The sequence below is a fragment of the Mastigoproctus giganteus genome, chromosome 14 (genome assembly GCF_048544385.1).
Source record: "Mastigoproctus giganteus isolate SK-2022 chromosome 14, ASM4854438v1, whole genome shotgun sequence".
In the NCBI taxonomy this organism is placed as follows: domain Eukaryota; kingdom Metazoa; phylum Arthropoda; class Arachnida; order Uropygi; family Thelyphonidae; genus Mastigoproctus; species Mastigoproctus giganteus.
This window is the reverse complement of record NC_143588.1, coordinates 124,083,280-124,102,659: the sequence shown is the minus strand read 5'-3', so window position 1 is coordinate 124,102,659 and position 19,380 is coordinate 124,083,280. Positions and strand designations below refer to the sequence as shown.

The 19,380-nt window shown below is 38.9% G+C and overlaps 1 protein-coding gene across 1 annotated transcript in view; it reads right to left on the bottom strand.

Annotated features, from left to right (window-relative positions):
- The window catches only part of LOC150075707 (calcineurin-binding protein cabin-1-like), a 1,104,404-nt gene that overhangs the window by 108,483 nt on the left and 976,541 nt on the right, over window positions 1-19,380 (bottom strand). The window contains exon 40 of the mRNA XM_090388624.1: window positions 18,652-18,815. Within this exon, the coding sequence (XP_090244750.1) occupies window positions 18,652-18,815 (164 nt within the window). The remainder of the gene's footprint in view (window positions 1-18,651; window positions 18,816-19,380) is intronic.

The following is a 19,380-nucleotide window of genomic DNA, read 5'->3' as shown; positions in this document are numbered from 1 at the left end:
CTCATCGGAGTCATTAGGCCTATAGCACACTCCTACTCTCAATTTTGATTTCCCTATTCTTATGTCACACCAAACTGACTCGACACTGCCCTGTCCATCGATGTCGACTGGCTTCACTTCCTTGGACTTTATGTGTTTCTTAACTAATAGCATAACCCCTCCTCCCCTCCTGTCCTGTCTATCCTTTCTATACACATTGTATTCCCCAAATTCCAGTTCCGCATTACTTATATCTGTGTGACACCATGTCTCTGATATTCCAACAATATCTGCCTTTGATGTTTTGAGCAATACGTCAAATTCATCAAATTTATTTACCAAACTCCTAGCATTGGTGTACACGCAGGTATACATGCACCTGTTTCTATTCTTAGCTACCCTAACACAACCCATGTGTTTACTTGTACCGCAATGACTCCCAGCAGTCTCTGAAATATCCTGCATCTTGTTTTTCAGGCTTCTGCTCATTTCAATAGAAGCAGTGCAAGAATCACTTCCACCTCTGCCAGTGGCTACTGTTAATCTATTAGTCCTTGTATCCCCCCCAACTAGCAGTTTTCCGACACACCTAACACTGCTTCGACAGCATCAGCAAAAATTCTTGCACCCTTTCTATTTAAGTGTATCCCATCCCTGTAAAAGCAATCTCTCCTGTTAACAAGTACAGTCCAGGCTGAAAAAAATTCTACCCCTTGAGCCTTGCACAATCCCTCCAGGGCCGAATTGATCGACAAGGCTCTCATCATATACTCCCTCCTATCGTGTCTGGGCAGAATTGCACACACTTTCAAATTCAACCCTAATTCACGGCTTTTTTTCAACAGTGACCTGTACTTGCTAAGTAATTCCGCCGGACTCCTACTCTTAATATCATTAGTGCCAACGTGTACAACTATATCACCTTTTGTGCCCTTAAAAGATGATATCCGCTCTACAACGTCATCAACCTTTGCCCCTGGCAGACATACCCTGGTCCTATTCCATCTATCCTTTTTACAAAGCATGTTCCCCATTTCCCTGACAATAGAGTCACCAACAACTACTAGTTCCTGAGGGACCAGCGCATTCTGCCTTGGGGGGGGGGGGGTTGCCGCTGTGTTGCGTGATGACCAAGTGCAAGCTCTGGCGTTGATGTGGGCAGCTGAGAGCCTGATGGGCCCCTCAATTTATTTCCTTCGAGGGCTTCCTCCCTGTCCTTCAAGCTCTCATAAAGGCCCATAACAACGCTGAGTTGTTGCCTGATTTCCTTGCACTCCTTACATCGTGTACACACAAAGACATCCCCCTTGGCAGTATCATGTCCCGTACCCGACTGCTCCACAAACATCAAGCAAACAATGCATTTTAAAAGACTGTGATTCAGAGGGCAACTGCCCCCCCTCAGTTCTCCCCTGAACCACAGCACTCCCATTAGCTTGAGCCTTTTGCTTTGCTGCTCTGGTCAGAGTCATAATTCCGATTTAATTCAGTAAAATTTCAAAACAAAAATTAAATCCTTAAGTTATATCTCAAAACAGTTATGTTATATATATTTTTTTCGGTATCTAGTGTTTTCTACGAGTTCCCTTTATACAACTTCCATATCACGTGTACCACTATAGTTATGTATTAATTATTGGTTACGATTAAGTCGTTATATATATATAGAGTTAAAAATACAATTTAATTGACAATAAAGTTTATCAAGATTAATAGATTTACTGATTAATTGACAATATTATATTATGCACTATACTACACTAAGCTTATGCTATCGTGTAAAAATGGCGGGAATTCTCGAACGGTACTTCTACGGACTCGTAAGTATTGATTAGCTTCCAAATCTCGCTATCTCAATTTAGAATAAACTAAGGATCCTGACTAGGTCTATAATCTACTTATAGAAGATAATTTGATATAACAATTGGTTAATAAATCGACTAAATTTGGTTAAAAAAAAAAGACCTCTCGTTCAGTTTGTAACACGTGGATTTGATACCGTTACCGATACTAAGTAATACCTACAAAATCTCTGTCTAAGTTAAACTTTAAACTAAGTATAGTAACTAGGAATATAAAGCTACTCTAGAAAATAAGTTAATATGACAATTTAAGCTAATAAATCAGAAAATAAATCAGGAAAAACTTCTCTGTTCCAAGAGCTTCAAGGATCTTCGTCCGCACAAACTAACCTCGCACCCAGACTCCCGTCATAAAACAACGCTCGTCATATCACTGATAAATGTTGAAAACAACAATAGACCCAGAATTGAACCCTGGAAAACTCTACTAATAACATTAGTCCACAAAGAGCAGTGCCTACTGATAACCACTATCTTCTTCCACTTTATTCATAGCGTTAACTTGGCCTTAATGCCAATTTGTACAGCAGTTTTTATGTGCAACAGTATCAAAGCCTTCCTGAAATCAGAGTAAAAAAAAAAAAAGTAAATTGCAGCCATTATCAACCCACTGCAGGATGGAAGCCTCCTCAACAATTCATGCTGAGGGAAGTGGACCATAATCTACCACGCTGGTCCAGTGCGGGTTGGCAGATCGATCGTATTCAGCCGTCAGGGGCTTGAAACCCGGTCTACTCAAAGAGCATGTGCTACTGCACTCCCGCTCCTGACCACTCGGCTACGGAAAACATGAAATCAGAGTAGATGATGTCAAAATTATTTTTTTGCATCCAATTCCTTGGTCACTGCACCATAGTAACCTATCAGATTGGTTAGACAAGACAGGCCCTTGATAAATCCATGCTGAAAGTGCAGTATAATTGCATGACTGTCCAAATGGTGCTGCATTATTTCTTTAATCAGTGATTCCATTACTTTCCCTGGAACAGATGTTAAAATGACGGGTAATTACTTAGGTTGCGTTATGCTAAGGTATCGGCTTACCTCCTTTGCTCCTCCCTTAATATAACTGGATAGGTTTCATCTGCTCCAGTTGCTTTTTATTATGTGGATCCTCAACAATTTATTCTCCTCTTTCCTTTCAGTTATCACCAAGTCATTTAGCTCTTCCTTAGAGTTTGATAAACTTCTGGTATCCCTTTCCCCAAAGAATTCCTCATGTGCAAATGTAGATGCAAAATACCTATTCACTTTGATCACAACATGAGCAGGGTCATCAAGTGGCCCAATGTGATTCAACCCCTTCTTTCTACTGTTAATATAAGCGTAGCAGTCTTTGCTGTTTTATTTGTATTCTTTGCCAGGGACTTCTCATAATCTGCCTTAGCTTGCCTAACCTCCTTTGTGACTTGATTACAGACTAATTTATAACTACCATAGGCTTCTGTATCACCTGCCTCAGTAGTTCATCTGACATCCATTTAGATCTAAGCCTTGAACAGCATTTCTTTGTTGGTATGAAAAGCCTACTACCTTCTTTGATCACTTCCCTGAATACTTTCCATTTAGAATTTGCTGGTGGTAACATCATCAGTTGGTCCCAGTGCACACAATTGAAAAACTGTCTGAGACATCTGTAGTCACCCTTACAAAAGCAAAAGCCTTTCCCATTACCCTTGACAGTAGTTATGTCTTTAAATAAATTCTACATTAGTACACTGTGATCGCTGCCACCCAGTGGGTCTCTTATATAGAATTGCTGCTGATAACCAAGAGTATTGCCTCCTCCTGCTGCCTCTCTAACATGCTGCTGTAGAAATCTGTCATCCAAGAAATCTACAAATCTTTCTAGTGTGTGAGTGACAAACCCACAAATTTCAGTCAACATCTGGATAATTAAAATAATCCATTATGAGACATTCTAATTTCCTGGGCCACTCTATTTCCCTGTATAGCTGTTTGGTATAATCACATACTTTAGGCCTACAACACATTCCTACTCTAAATTGTGTTTTCCTGGTTCTTATATCGCACCAAACTGACTCAATATTGCAGTCGTCAACAAGTCAAGTGCATGCACTGCCTTAGATTTAATAGTCTTCTTAACTATGAGCATAACCCCTCTACCTCTCCTGTCCTATATACTCCCCATATTCAAATTCAGCATCACTGTGTGCCAAACCTTACCAAATAAGACTGAATAGGTGCATTATGGCCTTAGTAGCCCATGCACCAAGAAATCTAACAAACAACAACTTACGTGTGAGTGACACCACGTCTCCGCTATTTCTACAATGTCTGCATTCAGTGACTTAGTACTTCAAATTTCTTTACAATGCTGCCATTAGTATAGATGCAAGTACACATGAATGTTTTCTTACTCTTAGTTTACCTACGGCACGAATTTTACTGGGACTGGCTCGCCTTCCTGTTGTGCAGTCAAGTACTAAGAATCATCTTTTCAGTTGACTGCTGCATCTGGATAGCTAGGTGGCCAGAACATAACAACAGAACATACACATAATACACACAAACCTACACTACTCATTTTCTGGCCCTCTTACAGTCGTATTGTTCTTCACAGAGATACGAAGCAGAGTTGAACAGACGTTATAGGAGCCGCCCCTTACGAAAACACATGTCCACACATGTCTTAGTTACCCTAACACAGCACATGTATTAATTTGTTCTATGATGACCACAGGGCCTGAAATCCCAGACCCCGTACTTTCCAGGGTGATGCATGTACCAATAGTAGCAGTCTGCTTGGGTAGAACACTGGTATTGCCACCGTTCTCTCACACAGGGTGGAAAAGGCACGGGTTTGAATCCCATCGATGATACGAGGAACTTTAATGGCCTTATTTCACTACGTGGCTGAGTTAGTCAGCCTCAGGCATAGAGAGCAGGGTTTTTCATCCAGCAAAAAAAGGCCTTAGTAGCCAAATCAACCAAAGAAGACACACAATTTACAGATGTAATACATATATGGGTTTATATGACAAATCATGGGTGGCCTTAATATAATAGTTAAAATTTTTTTGAGTAGAAATGCAAGGATCACTTTCACCTCTGCCTGTGACTCTAGTTAAACTGTTAGTCTGTGCATCCTTCACAGACCAACATTTAACCCTTTTTTCCCTTTCTCATCCTTTTTTTTTTTTTCCTCCTCTGGAGTGGGCTCCCAGAGGAATCTGACACATCTTTTGCCAACATCAGGTGGGTCAGAGTCTCAAATTGAGACAGTGCGAACTCCACTGGGACTGGCCCACCTTCCCGTGGTGTGGACGAGTACCCGGAATAATCTGTCCAGGTGACTGATGCTTCTGGATAGCCAAGCAGTCAGACACAACAACAGAACACACACATAATACACACAAACATACAGTACTCATTTCTGGCCCTTCTACAGTGGTACTGTTCTTCACAGAGATACGAGGCGGAAATGAACTGACGTTCCAGGTGCCGCCCATTACAAAAATACATATCCACACGTGCATCCTGCAGGCTAGCAGTTTTCTGACCCATATATCACAGCTCTCAATAGCACAACAAATATTCTTGCACTCCTTCTATTTAAGTGTATCCCATCCCGGTAAGAACATTACCTCCTGTTAACAAGCAGAGACCACGATGAAAAAAATTAAATTCTACTCCATGAACCTTGTACTTTCTCTCCAGGGCCGAATTGAGCAAAAAGGCTCTCAACATATAGTCACTCCTATAAGTGTCTGAGCAAAATTGCACTTTCAAATTCAATCCTAACTGGTGACCTTTTGCCAACATTATCCTCTACCAACATGTTAAGTAAGTCTTCATACCTCTTACGCTTAATATTACTAGTGCCAAAGTGTACAATAGTATCTCCTTTTGTGCCATTAAAAGATGATATCTGCTCTAAAATGTCATCTCCTTTCCCCCCTCACAGATATAACCTAATCCTATTCCACTTATCCTTTTGGCACACCATATTTCCCATTTTCCTGACATAAGAGTTACCGACAATAAGTTGCTCCTGTGGGACATTGCATTCTGCCTTGAAGATTGCTGCTGTGTTGGCTGATGCACAAGAATGAGCTTTGGCAATCAGTTTGACAGCTAAGAGCTTGATGCCCCCCCCCCCATTTTAATTCCTTCAAAAGGGTATTAACTCTACTCTCCAAACACTCATCAGAATGCTTAGTTGGCAACTAATTTCTTCAGGGGAGGTTCCAATGGACTGGAGATGTGTAAATGTATCCTCAATTCACAAACAGGGTTTAAAGGGCAGCACAAATAATAATAGACCTGTTAGTTTAAATTCTGTTCCGGGGAAATTAATGGATGCACTGGTTAAAGAAGCATTGCAGGATCATCTAGACAAGACTGCAGTAATAGTTCACACATAGCATGGGTTTGTTAAGGGGAGGTCTTGTCTGACCAATCTGATTGGATACTACGATGTGGTCACAAAGGAACTGGATGTAAAAAATAATTTTCATATCATACACTTGGATTTCAGGAAAGCTTTTGATACTGTTGCATATGTAAAACTGCTGTACAAATTGGAGTGTTATGGCATTAAGGGCAAGTTGCTACAATGGATAAAGGGATGACTGAGTGGGAGACGACAGTGGTAATAAATAGACAGCTCTTCATGGACTAACGTTATTAGTGGAGTCCCCAGAGTTCAGTGCTGTCTTTTGTATTTATTAATGATACCGATGAAGGCATATCAGGCTTAATGTCAAAGTTTGCAGATGAGACAACGGTTGGCAGGGTTGTTAATGACAGAAAAGACAGTATGGTGTTGCAACAGGATCCAAAAAAAGTTAGGCAGGTGGGCTGAGAAGTGTCGACTGAAGTTTAACATTGATAAATGTAAAGTACTGCATATGAGTAGCGGTAACCCAAGCAAGAGAAACATAACAATTGTGTGGTACTACACTCAGGAAAGTGAAGAATGAAAAAGACCTGGGGGTAATTGTGCAGTCAGATATGAAGTTCTCTGAGCAGTGAAGATGGGCTGCCAGAGCAGGTCATGGAGTCTTGTCAATGATATATAGGAATTTTGCTAGCAGAGACAAGGAGGTGATTATCCCTTTGTATAAGGCAATGGTCAGGCCACACCTTCAGTACTGTATATATAAGTCTGGAGGCCTCATTTTTGGAAGGATGTAGAGAGTGCAGAGAATGGCAACAAGATTGGTGAAAGGAACAAAGGGGTCCACTTATGAAGAAATGCTTAAATTCTGCAAGTTGCAGCATCTGGAGACTAGGCACCTGCAAGGTGATCTCATTGAGGTGTACAAGGCCTTGAATGGTTTGAGCAGGCTCAATGCTGATGAGATACTTCCACTTGCTGAAATTAAGAACCTGAGTGGACATAGCTTCAAATTGAGGAAAGGCAGTTGTAGAATAGATGTGCGGAAGTTTGCCTTTAGCCAGCAGATAGTTGATTGTTGGAACAGACTTCCATCTGTTGTGGAAGTTAATAGCTTAAATAAATTTAAGGCTGAACTAAACAAGCGTTTGGAGTGACTGGATGGGTGAAATGGGATGGTTGGTTGGTTGGTTGGTTGGTTGATTTAGAGATTTTTTAGATGCATCGGCAACGATGGCCATAGGGCTCCGTGCATATGGTAAGAATTTATGCTATTTCCTGTTGGATAGAGATAATTGCAAAAAAAAAAAATAGTACCGGCAAGTTAGTTTTTTAACTAGTTAAAGGAGGTGGTATACATTAATCATTTTTAGAAAGGTAAAAATGCTCAAGACATTTGTTTTATTACCTAAAAGTGAAGTAAGTGAAAGAGGGTCTTCTGTTGTGGCTGGAGTAAAGAGATTCTGGTGTTCTCCTGCATATTTTGGGCGATCAACAAGCATGTTTTATTGAAAGCACTGTGTTGCAGTGAGGACACTCGGGGGGGGGATCTCCCCTCTTAATAGATAACTATGAGTGATATTTGTGTGACCTATTCGTAGGAGTGCCAATATTACCTCCTGTTGTCGAATTGAGCTGAAGCTTGAAAGCTATCGCTCAAGATTTGGCTTAATACTCCAGAGCATATTGTTATATTGATTTTTCCATGATAACTGCCAAAAGGTACATGCATTTTGCCTGAATTATTGGTATACAGTCTTGATATGGGACTTTCCTTTGCATTATTTGCAATGATAACATAAAGGAAATGATAACATATTTCCTTTATGTTATCATTGCGGGGTAAAATGGTCAATTTTGCAGCATTGTCAGCTAATTCATTTCCTGGAATTCCCATATGTCCAGGGACCCAGCAGTGGTGTATGCTTTTTCCAAGTTCGGATAAAGAATGCAAAGAGGAGGTTATTTCCTTTAAGACTGGGTGGGTGATATTCATGGTGTTTTTCAGGGCTTGAAGTGCACTTGAAGAATCTGTAAAAATTATACTAGTTACAATATCGGAAGACTCAATATGCTTCAGTGCATTCTGAATTGGCATTAGTTCGGCAGAGAATACAGTGAACTCAAATGACCATTCATATGCCAAAGTAATATTCGGAAAAACTGCAGCAATTCCAATGAAGTTGGGGAACTGATCCACTACTGCATGATAAAGTTGTAAGAAATTTTCTTTTGGCAGAGAATATACTGAACTCACATGACCATTCATAGGCCAAAGTAATGTTCGGAAAAACTGCGGCAATTCTAACGAAGTTGGGGAACTGATCCACTACTGCATGATAAAGTTGTAAGACATTTTCTTTATGTAATGTCCCAAGGAACACAGGAAATTGGAAGGGTATTTGCAACATTATTTAAACCCAAATTAAGTTCTGAAAGGTATTTTATTAGCAAACCTAATGGACAGTTAGCAGAAGGGCGGTTTCGGTATAATATGTCGTGCTGGTGAGTGAAAAGTATCTGCCAGTTTGGGTGTTCAGGCACAGATCTAATTTTATATGCATAGCCTAATATAAGATGTTGTCTTCAGATAGAGAGATAGGGGAGGGTTCATGCTCTTCAGCCTATAGACTATGTATTGGAGACTTCCGATATGCTCCTATGGCAATGCGTATTGCACTATGATGGATAGGGTCAAGCCAGCAAAGGACACTAGGTCTTGTAGAGCTATACACTGGTGCTCCGTAGTCAAGCTTTGATCTTATTAAGGCTCTGTATAATTGTAACAAGGTAACTCGATCGGCTCCCCACTTAGTTCCTGAGAGAACCTGGATGATATTTAGCTTTTGCTGACAGGAAGTTCTTAGATTTTTAATATGCTTTAAAAAGGTAAGTTTATGGTCTAATGTGATTCCTAAGAACTGTATGCTCGGATGAACTGCTATTGGTTGGCCATTCAGTTGTAATTCCAGATGTGGGTGAAATTTACGTTGGCGGCAAAAATGGATGCACGTTTTTTGGGGGCAAAGTTGAAAGCCACTAATTTGTGTCCATGAACTGATCTTTTTTATTGCCACTTGTAATTGTCTCTCAACAGTATTCATATTTTTCACATGACATGAAATGCTAAGGTCATCTATAAACAGTGCTGTATCAATACTGTTTGGAAGTTGTTCAGCAATGGTGTTAATTGCAATTATAAAAAGTGTAGCACTGAGTGCAGAGCCTTGGGGGACTCTTTCTTCTCGCAAGAATATTTGGGATAACGAAGTTTTGAATCTAACCTGAAAAGTGCATTTGTACAGAAAGTTTTGTATGAAAATTGGGAGATGACCACGAAGTCCATGTTGATATAATTCGCGGAGTATTCCATACTTCCATGTGGAATCGTAAGCCTTGCTGATATCAAAGCACACCATGACATGATGTTCCGATCTAAGGAATGCATTTTGGATGGAGTTCTCAAGTTGTACTAGAATATCTAGTGTTGATCTGTTTTGTTGGATACTCGTGCAGCATGTATGAGATTAAAATTTTATAGGTACCATATCAGTCGATGGTTTACCATCTTTTCAAGAATTTTGCAGAGGCAATTGGTCAAGGCAATGGGTCTATAGCAAGTGAGGTTTTTTGGATCTCTACCTGGTTTAAGGAATGCAAGGACTGTAGCATGATGCCATTTTTTAGGAAATGTATCCTCTAGGTAAAGTCTATTGAACAGATCAAGGAGTGACTGTAATGATTCAGAACTTAGTTATTGTATCATCAAATAGTGAATATTATGTGGTCCTACTGCACTGTGTCTAGTTGTTGACAGGCTTTACGCAGTTCATAGACAGTAAATGGTAGGTTATATTGTTCATTCCCTTTTGATGAAAAGTTTAATTTTTGTTTTAAATCTTCTGACAGTTGGGGTGTAACTTTCTGTTGCTGATGTTTTTGCAAAAGTTTCCCCTAAGATATTTGCAATTTGAGCAGGATCAGAAATGTTCTGTCCCCTCCATTCCATGATGGGCACAGGAGTTGTCTAATATTTACCACTTGTTTTTTAAATTATTTTCCAATTTTTAAGTTTAGGAGTCTCTTGATTGATGGTCGAAGTAAAGCAAATCCAAGCTGACTTTTTATTACAGCATCTAACATACCTTGCTCTTGTTCTGGCTCGTTTAAAATGGATAAGATTAGCTGTTGTCGGAATGCGGCAAAATTTATTCCAGGCTTTACTTTGCTCTTTTTTAGCTGCACGACATTTGTCACTCCACCAGATTTTTGGTTGTATCGGCAATTTTGAAGAGGATTTTGGTATGGTTTTTTCTGCTGCATGTAGTATTGTTTTTGTGACATGTTCAATGGCTTCATCAGTTGAGGATGCTCGGATTATTTCCGTGTCAAATTTAGCTAGTTTTTTTATACGTCTGCCAATCTGCTTTATAAGTGAGCCACTGCTGAATTTTAGTAGGATGATACGAGGGCTGGTTCAGTAATTCTATTTGTATGGGAAAATGATCACTGTGCAGTGGATCATTGTTTATTGTCCATTTTAGGGTAGGATAAGGGATGCTGTACATATAGACAAATCAATTGCAATATTTGTTCGGGAAGGAAGGCGAATATATGTAGGTGACCCATCATTTAGGAGAAGGCTGTTATCGTCTAAACATTTTTCAATTACTTTTCCTCTTCGATCAATGGTGTCGTTGCCTATAGCTTGTGATGCCCATTTAAATTTCCCAGAATGAGGAAAGGTGTGGGGAGTTGGGCTATGAGATTATCAAGATCATTTTGTTGAAATCTATAACTAGGTGGAATGTACAAAGGGCAAATTGTAATATGGATGTCAGTACTGTACAGACGGCTACTGCCTCAAGTGTCGAATTCAGTAAGACCTGCTTGGTAGGAACATGCGGGTTCACTAAAACAGCTACACTACCATGTGCAATATTTTGGTAGGTCCTGTCTTTTCTAAAGATATTATACTGAGACAGTTTTGGTGTATCTTGACGTTTTAAATATCTCTTGAAGGCAGAGACATATTGGTGTGTATTTAGAGGTGAGATTGTGAAGATCATCAATATTGGCACAGAAACTGTGACAATTCCCCTGAATTATTGTGTTCATTATTAGTTTCTTGTTGGACTTTCGGAACATTTTTGTGTTGAAGTTCTCTGTTCTTCATTCTTGTTTTTATCTTTTTTTGGAAAGAAAGGCTTTTCCATGTCTGTCTTCTTCAACAAAAATTTCTAGAACAACACCATCTGCAGATTTTTCATTAATATCCATTTCCTCTTGATGACTGGGAGTTTTGATTTGTTTTTCTATGCATTCTTGGTCCGGGAGGTGGAGTTTTTCACGGGGAATAGATATTGGTGTATTGACTGCTTGAGTTTGAATTGCACTGTACAGAGTTTTCAGGTAATTTGAGAAAGACTCTTTTGGTGGTACTGATAATTCAGTTTGCATTGCTGTTGTCTGGTTAGGTTATTGGTATCGGTATTGTAAAGCTATGCACGTATGGGAAACAGCAACCCCAGAGCAACGTATCAACTCTGTGGTACTACACTGACAGTGGTAGAGAATGAAAGGGACCTGGGAGTGGTTGTGCAGGCTGATATGAAGTTCTCTGAGCAGTGCAGACGGGCTTCAAGAGTAGCTCATGGTGTATTGTCAATGATATATAGGAATTTTTCTAGCAGGAAAAAGGAGGTGATTGTCCCTCTGTATAAGGCAATGGTCAGGCCACACCTAGAGTACTGTATACAGGTCTGGAGGCCTCATTTCAAGAAGGATGTAGAGCTGCTGGAACAAGTACAGAGAAGGGCAACAAGATTAGTGAATGGAACAAAGGGGTGCTCTTACAAAGAAAGGCTTAAGTTTTGCAAATTACAGTGTCTGGAGACTAGGCACCAGCGAGGTGATATGATAGAGGTGTATAAAGCCTTGAATGGTTTGAGCATGCTCAGTGCTGATGGGATTCTTCCTCTTGCTCAGAATAATCACCTAAGAGGGCATAAATTCAAATTGAGGAAAGACAGATGTAGGATAGACGTGCGGAAATTTGCCTTTAGCCAGCGGGTGGTTGGTTGGTGGAACAGACTTCCATCCCTTGTCGTGGAAGTTGATATCCTAAATAAGTTTAAGGCTCAGCTGGACAGGTATTTCGAACAAACAGAGTGGTGAAGTGGAAGGGGGTATTTTTTTATTTTTTTGGCTGATGCTGCATAAGCTTGCTTTCTTGCATCAAATGCCTCTACTAATGCTAATGCTAATGCACGTGGTTTTAAATGTGGTATTTATGAATGTTTAACATTCATTTTTTGCAATTAATGCTCATATTTTCAATTTTGTTGGTACAGTCAGTACTCATATAGCACGATAGTTGTGTTCCTAGAAATGGTTGTGCAATGCAAAATCGTGCAATATAAACAACAGGCATTATGAGAAAAATAGGGTTAGGTGCCGACCACCCAAGATTGAACACACATTTGTAACCAAAACATTACCAAACACAAATAAATAATCGTAATAAAATATGTAAGTATTTTATTATGACTATTACGTAATAAAATATTGCAAATGCTTTTGCTTCTATCGTAAACAAACTTGTTCTTTGATTTTCTATCCAAACAGATGACAGCCATTTCATCTCTTCCAATTGTTTGTGTCTTGATCTAATGGATTTTTAGCATTAGCAAAGGCACATGATGCAAGGCAGCAAGCTTATATAACATCAGCCAAAAAAAAAAAAACGCACTTTGAGTTGTTCCTGCTATGAAAGTTGCATTCATTTTCTCTGTATTATTTATATTTCTCGTCGTTGCCTCATCTAGGTCTGTAGTACGTGCAATATCACATGTTCGTTCATTTCGCTCAAAGTGGTTCACAATTTCATACTTTTTTTTCTATCGATAGAGGCAGACTGGCCATAAGCCTTATCGGAGAAACCACGGTGCGCCAGAGGCCAGAACACTACGGAGGCCAGTATGATTTTGGCCATAAACACTAGTATGAGGCCGCTATAAATGTTCCCAGGTAAGAATTTTTGACTCAGTCCACCTCTGTCTATCTATATTGCTTTAATTTTTCTCTCTGAATCTGTAGTGTCTTCACCAGGATGCTTCCTATTCACACCTTTTAAGAATTTTACTCATTTTTAGGGAATAAAGTACAATTAAAAAATGAGGAGGCACGCTTGAGACACATAAACAAAGCTTGAGACACACTATTAACACTTCACTAGCTCACATTTCTGGGGTTTAGCATTAGCATTAGTAGAGGCATATGATGCAAGAAAGCAAGCTTATGCAGCATCAGCCAAAAAAAAAAAAAAAAAACCCTACTTCCATTTCACCCCTCCGTTCGTTCAAAATACCTGTCCAGCTGAACATTAAATTTATTTAGGCTATCAACTTCCACAACAAGGGATGGAAGTCTGTTCCACCAACCAACTACCCGCTGGTTAAAGGCAAATTCCCGCACATCTATCCTACATCTGTCTTTCCTCAATCTGAATTTTTGCCCTCTCAGGTGATTATTCTGAGCAAGAGGAAGAATTCCATCGGCATTGAGCATGCTCTACCATAAAACAATAAAAACAATTTCCTGTTGCATTTCTGCTAGTAAAATCTGTTATAATCTGGTAGTAAACTCGTTCTAATTGCATTTGCGATAATACGATAGCTGGAATTGTGTGGGTTTTTATGTTCTGGCACGTGCTACAGGCCTAAATGTGTTTCCCCTTCACTGATATGAAAAACAAATACATTTTCAGAATCTTCTCCTCATTCCTATCCTGTTGCGTTCAGTTGGGGTGATTCCACGTTCGACTGCCATTTCTTGTAAACACAAAGGCGAATCGTGCATAAGCGAATTCGGTTTGTGTTATATACGACATTGTTCCCCTATTTATAAATCGTGTATGATCGAATTCGTGTAGTGTAAACACGTGTTATACGAGGACTGACCGTACATGATACTTAAAAAAGAAAAAAAAAATCGTAAACCTGGGAACTGACTGTTTCAAGTACAGTCAGTTCCCGGGAACTGACTGTACTTGAAACATAAGGAAGATTCGATTTTGCCATGATTTCCATCATAAACTCAAAAGACATCAATCAAATCTCATGTGGAAGAGATGGGAGTTGGTGAAACACGAGTTTCACCACTTCAAGCTTCCATTAGGCAAAGGGTGGTATTGCACTGGTAGATGACTCATCTACCATGTAGTGCTGTCCACTATGTGGATGCCACACCTTATCCCTGCTTACATTGGTTCACACCTGGGTGGTCACCTCCATATATCAGAACATTATAGCCAGGGATACTAACAGTCCTACCATAGTGAACGTGTAATGGTACAACTTTACATTTTTTTTTTTTTTTTTTTTTGTGAAAAAAATGGAGAAAAACTATGCTAGGGCTAGGCTATGCTAGTTCATGGATACGTTTAGTAAAAAATTATTTCAGATAGCAATAATTCTGTGTTGTATATCTCATAGTTTGTATATTTTGTATATTGTATATTTTTCATCTCAAAACAAATTCTGTGTACTTATTGTTAATTACAATGGCTCTGCAAGTGCAAATTATTTGCAAACTGTGCAAAAATAAATTCAAAGACTTCCTTCAATGCAATGTGGAATGCGGTCTTGTGTAGTGCATTAAATGCATAGATATGTCAACAGCGAACTGGAAAAAGATGTCACAGGCAGCGATCGACTCGTGGAAGGGCCCTTGTTGTATAAATCACAGGCAATCAAAGAAAAAGCAGACGAAACATGAAAATAACTTAGGATCCAGCCCAGCTGATCCCTCAAGCCCTCCTGACGGTGAACCTCAGTGTTTCAACTGTCCTTTATCACCAATGAATACTCGACAGAGTGGGCTATCTGAGGCCATACCTCATGATGTGGCATCAGAGCAGACAAATCGCTCCTTTCTCTTAACTCCTTAACCAAGAAGTTTCAAAAGATGAAAATCCAAATGAACCGACCACAAAATTCATTTTTCAAATCTTGGACACTCACAAATCCATGATGGCCTCTCTTCTTGATGAAACTAAAAAAATCAGATTGGAAAACGCGAAATTGCGTGAATTTAATTATATTTCACTGCAGAAAATTTCGGCTCTGACAGATCTTATTCGCAACTCCAGCAGATCTTTTAAGTCCTACATACAATTGGACGAAACCCATGGAAAATTCTACTTTCCAACAAACCCCTGCTCCTATTGCAGAAGCCACTTACGCATCAATTATAAAGCAACCTCCACACCCTCCAATATCAAAAGATGCAATTACTGTATTCTATATGCTCCTGTCGCCAGTCAGTCTCAGAAAACATCTAAGGATGTCAATCGAACTGCAAATCCACTCCTGGAAGATGTCATTTCCTCTAGATGGCGGACATTCATTCAACTCACCTTCAGCAAGTCCACCTCCTAAGCCTAGGCTTATATGTGGATTATGCTTCTTCAGTGATATTATCTTAAGCTGTTCTTAAAAATATATTTTAATAATAAAAAATACTATTTAAAATTCAACATCACAACACATCTTAGGAGGGCACTAATCTTCTTAGCCGCAGCCAAGAAGGATATAGTGTTAGCTATCGTCGTCTTACATATCCTAATTGGCTGTGTTACTGTCCCCAGCCACGAAGAGGCGGGAACTACTATCTAGCCTTGCTCTCCGTTTAAAAACTAGACTCACAAACTTATTAAAATACCATAGGAGAGCCCTATCCATGAACATGATCCAAAGATCTTGTTGTTCAAGTTTACCTAGACATCTCCAATTCATGTCTTAGATCAACATATTGATCACAATGGAGCATAATATGGACACTAGTTTCTTGTAACCCACAAGAACATAAATCATTTTCCACAAGTCCCAACTCATGGAGTCTTTTTGCCAATCCATGTCCAGTAATAAGAAAGTGGCATGTAGTCCAAATTGCTGCCAAGGATTTGCCCGCACATTTAATATGTCAACTCTCAGTAAATACATATGGGTGACATGTCCTTTCTCACTCGTGTCCCACCTCTGTTGCCATACAGCCATCAGTTCATTTTTAATTCTTGCCTTCTCTTCTTTATAATCAGATCTTGAGTATATCCTATTTAGATCTGGGCAAGAGGAAACTCCCAACACAGTTTTCCTGATGTTCTTTCTAGTACAGTATAGTAACGCCTACAAGATGGTCTGCAAATCACCCGGAAATCGCCCAGCCAAGACCTGCAGAGCATCTGTTGACACTGTTCTGCAGGCCCGTGTTGTGCCTAGGAGAGCGAACCTCTGCGCTTGGAGCAAGTACTTCTTTTCAACACTATTAGTTATTCGGTGTAACCAAGCCACAGAAGAATATGTGATTATGGGGACAAATACACAGTCATAAAGGAGATTCAGCGCTCTTCCTTTTATCCCCCAATCAGTTCTAATCATTCTTCTCAGCTTGGCATACAGCACTCGAACTTTATTTTTTAAGTACTTCATGTGCTCCAAAAACACCATCCTCTCCCCTACACATACACACCAAGGTACTTTACAGAAGTCACATACCTAATTGACATATCAAATGCTTTAACAACTGGATTTCTATTCATACTCAGTCGTCCTTTAAGCAGCATCTGTACAGTCTTTGTTTTTGAGATCTGTAACTTATACAATCTGGACCACTCTATCAATTCCTCCATTATTTGAGAGGCACGTGCCTCTAGTTGGGACCTTGCGTTGCCATAAACCAGAATTAACAAATCATCGGCATATGCCACTACATTCATACCAACGTGATTTCTTCTCAAAAAGTCATCCGTAACTATTGTCCAGGCGTGAGGACCAATCACCGAGCCCTGTGGACAACCTTGTTTAACATTCCTTTTTACTTCAGTATATTTTGCCCTGATAATTATCTTTCTATTTGAAAAATATTCTTTAAAAACTAAATACAATTTTTCAGAACATCCAATGGTTCTAATCCTGGAAAGGATTCCCTCCCACCAAAGCATGTCGAATGCGCCGTGAAAATCAACAAAAATTCCAAGAATAACGCCCCTTATAGCTCTGAACGTATGTTGTCATCTGATAAATAGCCTCCTCTGTAGACTTACCTTTTTTATAACCATACTGGTTATCAGAGGACATTTGATTCTCATCATATTTAATCAACCGACTGATACACAGTCGTTCATAAGTTTTAGCTATTACAGACAACAATGCTATGGGACGATACGAACCTGCTTCACTTGGTAGTTTATCCGGACTTTTGATAATCAGTTTCAAAACGGCCATTCTCCACACCTCAGGGAATGAACCCATCTCCAAGCATTTGTTAAACATCTTGACCATTAAATCGGGTCTTATATTAAAAACCCTTTTCATTATCTTAACTTCTATTAAATCAGGACCAGGCGACCGGTCGTCAACCGCCTGTGCAACAGCATCTTGGACCTCTTCCATGGTAAAATTTTGTTTACATATATTGGAACTTTGAGTGGCATTGCCTCGTATCATTTCCTTCTGTTCTTGGCTTAGTTCTGGTGTGTCATAGTGTAACATAAAATAGGGATAAATAAATTATTATTACTATTTTTTTTTTTTTTTTTTTTTTGCAAGTCGTAAATGAGCAACAAGAACCAGTGTTATAAGTTGTCATTGGGAGACTGGTGTACCAATTATCTTGCAACCCTTGCAGTCTTCACACCTAACGCAAAAAAAAAAAAAAAAAAAAAAAGACCAAATGTTTAGTTTGATTTAGTGCGTCGCGTCAATTGTTGTGTTCCATTGCACCGTAAAAGGACAAATTTTTTTCATTATTTATGTCAAGGATGTTGGAATTTTTTTTTTTTTTTATATAGCAACTATTGATTTTTTTTTTTTTTTTGTTTAGAAATCATGAAAATGATGGGAAAACGCTAGAGCTGTGCTTTCGAATTAAACAAACTTGAAATTATTCAAAAGTTTGAAAACGGTTCATCTGTTAAATCTCTAAAGAACCATCATAATGTTTACGATGGTTCTGATGTTTATGATGGTTTATTAAATTATTAATTTAACAATAACATCATAATGTTGGTGACCAAACCATACACGACACGGTAAAAAATAAAGGGAAGCATCATATTGGACATTAGTAAACTTGAAATTATTCAAAAGTTTGAAAATGGTGCATCTGTTACACCACATTGAAAAATATAAAGGGAAGCATCATATTGGATGTGAGTAGTATGTGTTCAGTTTTTTCGTTTTCTTTCCGTGGTTAACTGCAGTTAACTGAATCAGTGGATATGGGGGCACAACTGTATACTTACACCATATGTATGTGTGCACATGTAGGCACACGCATGCACACACAATGTATAAATCAATGCTAAATTTTAAAAAAAAAGCAAACAATCAAGCAATAATTTCTGAAACCAAATGAATGTCTCTCCATGTTTAAGATATCACTTACTTGCCTAAGTCAGGCACTCTGTGCAGCTGCAGAGTGAGGTGTAAAAGCATGCTATGATCTTTCAATTGGTGAAGGACATTTATTAATAAGGTGACAGATCTATACATGTGTGCACCAAAGCTGCCAGGTCTGTCAATCTCATTGTTTGGAATTCGCCATATTCCCTAAAACAAAACAAAAAAAAAAAAAAAAAATGAAGAACTTAAAAAATATATAAAACAAAGAAAATTTCACAGAACAAATACTAACTTGCATCTGTATTATCAAATTTATCCATTGCATCAGTGAATCAGTTTGATAATATTAAAATGGTATCCAAATGATTAATGATAATGGTAGAGATGGGATACACTTGAATAGGAAAGTTGAATGTCTACTGAGGCAGTGGCAAATATTTTTGAGAAACTTTATAATGGAAGGAGGAGGGAGGGGGGGGGGGTGCAGAACAAAAATTTCATCATGGCTGAAAAGCATTGGTAGATAGGCTTTCTTAGCCATAATTCTTGCACTTCTTCAACCATTCAGTTTGGATATGCAGTAATTTGCAAATTAGAAAATGGGAAGGCTTATTGATGGTATTTATAATATTATGACTCAGAGCTGGAAATAGTTGTAAGACTATGGATCAATAAGAAAGCAATAAGGGAATTGATGAACAGCTATACTGATTGTGCTAGAACTAGAATTTTGAGCTTGTGGAAACGGCTAAGTTATTTAAAAATTTTTGCC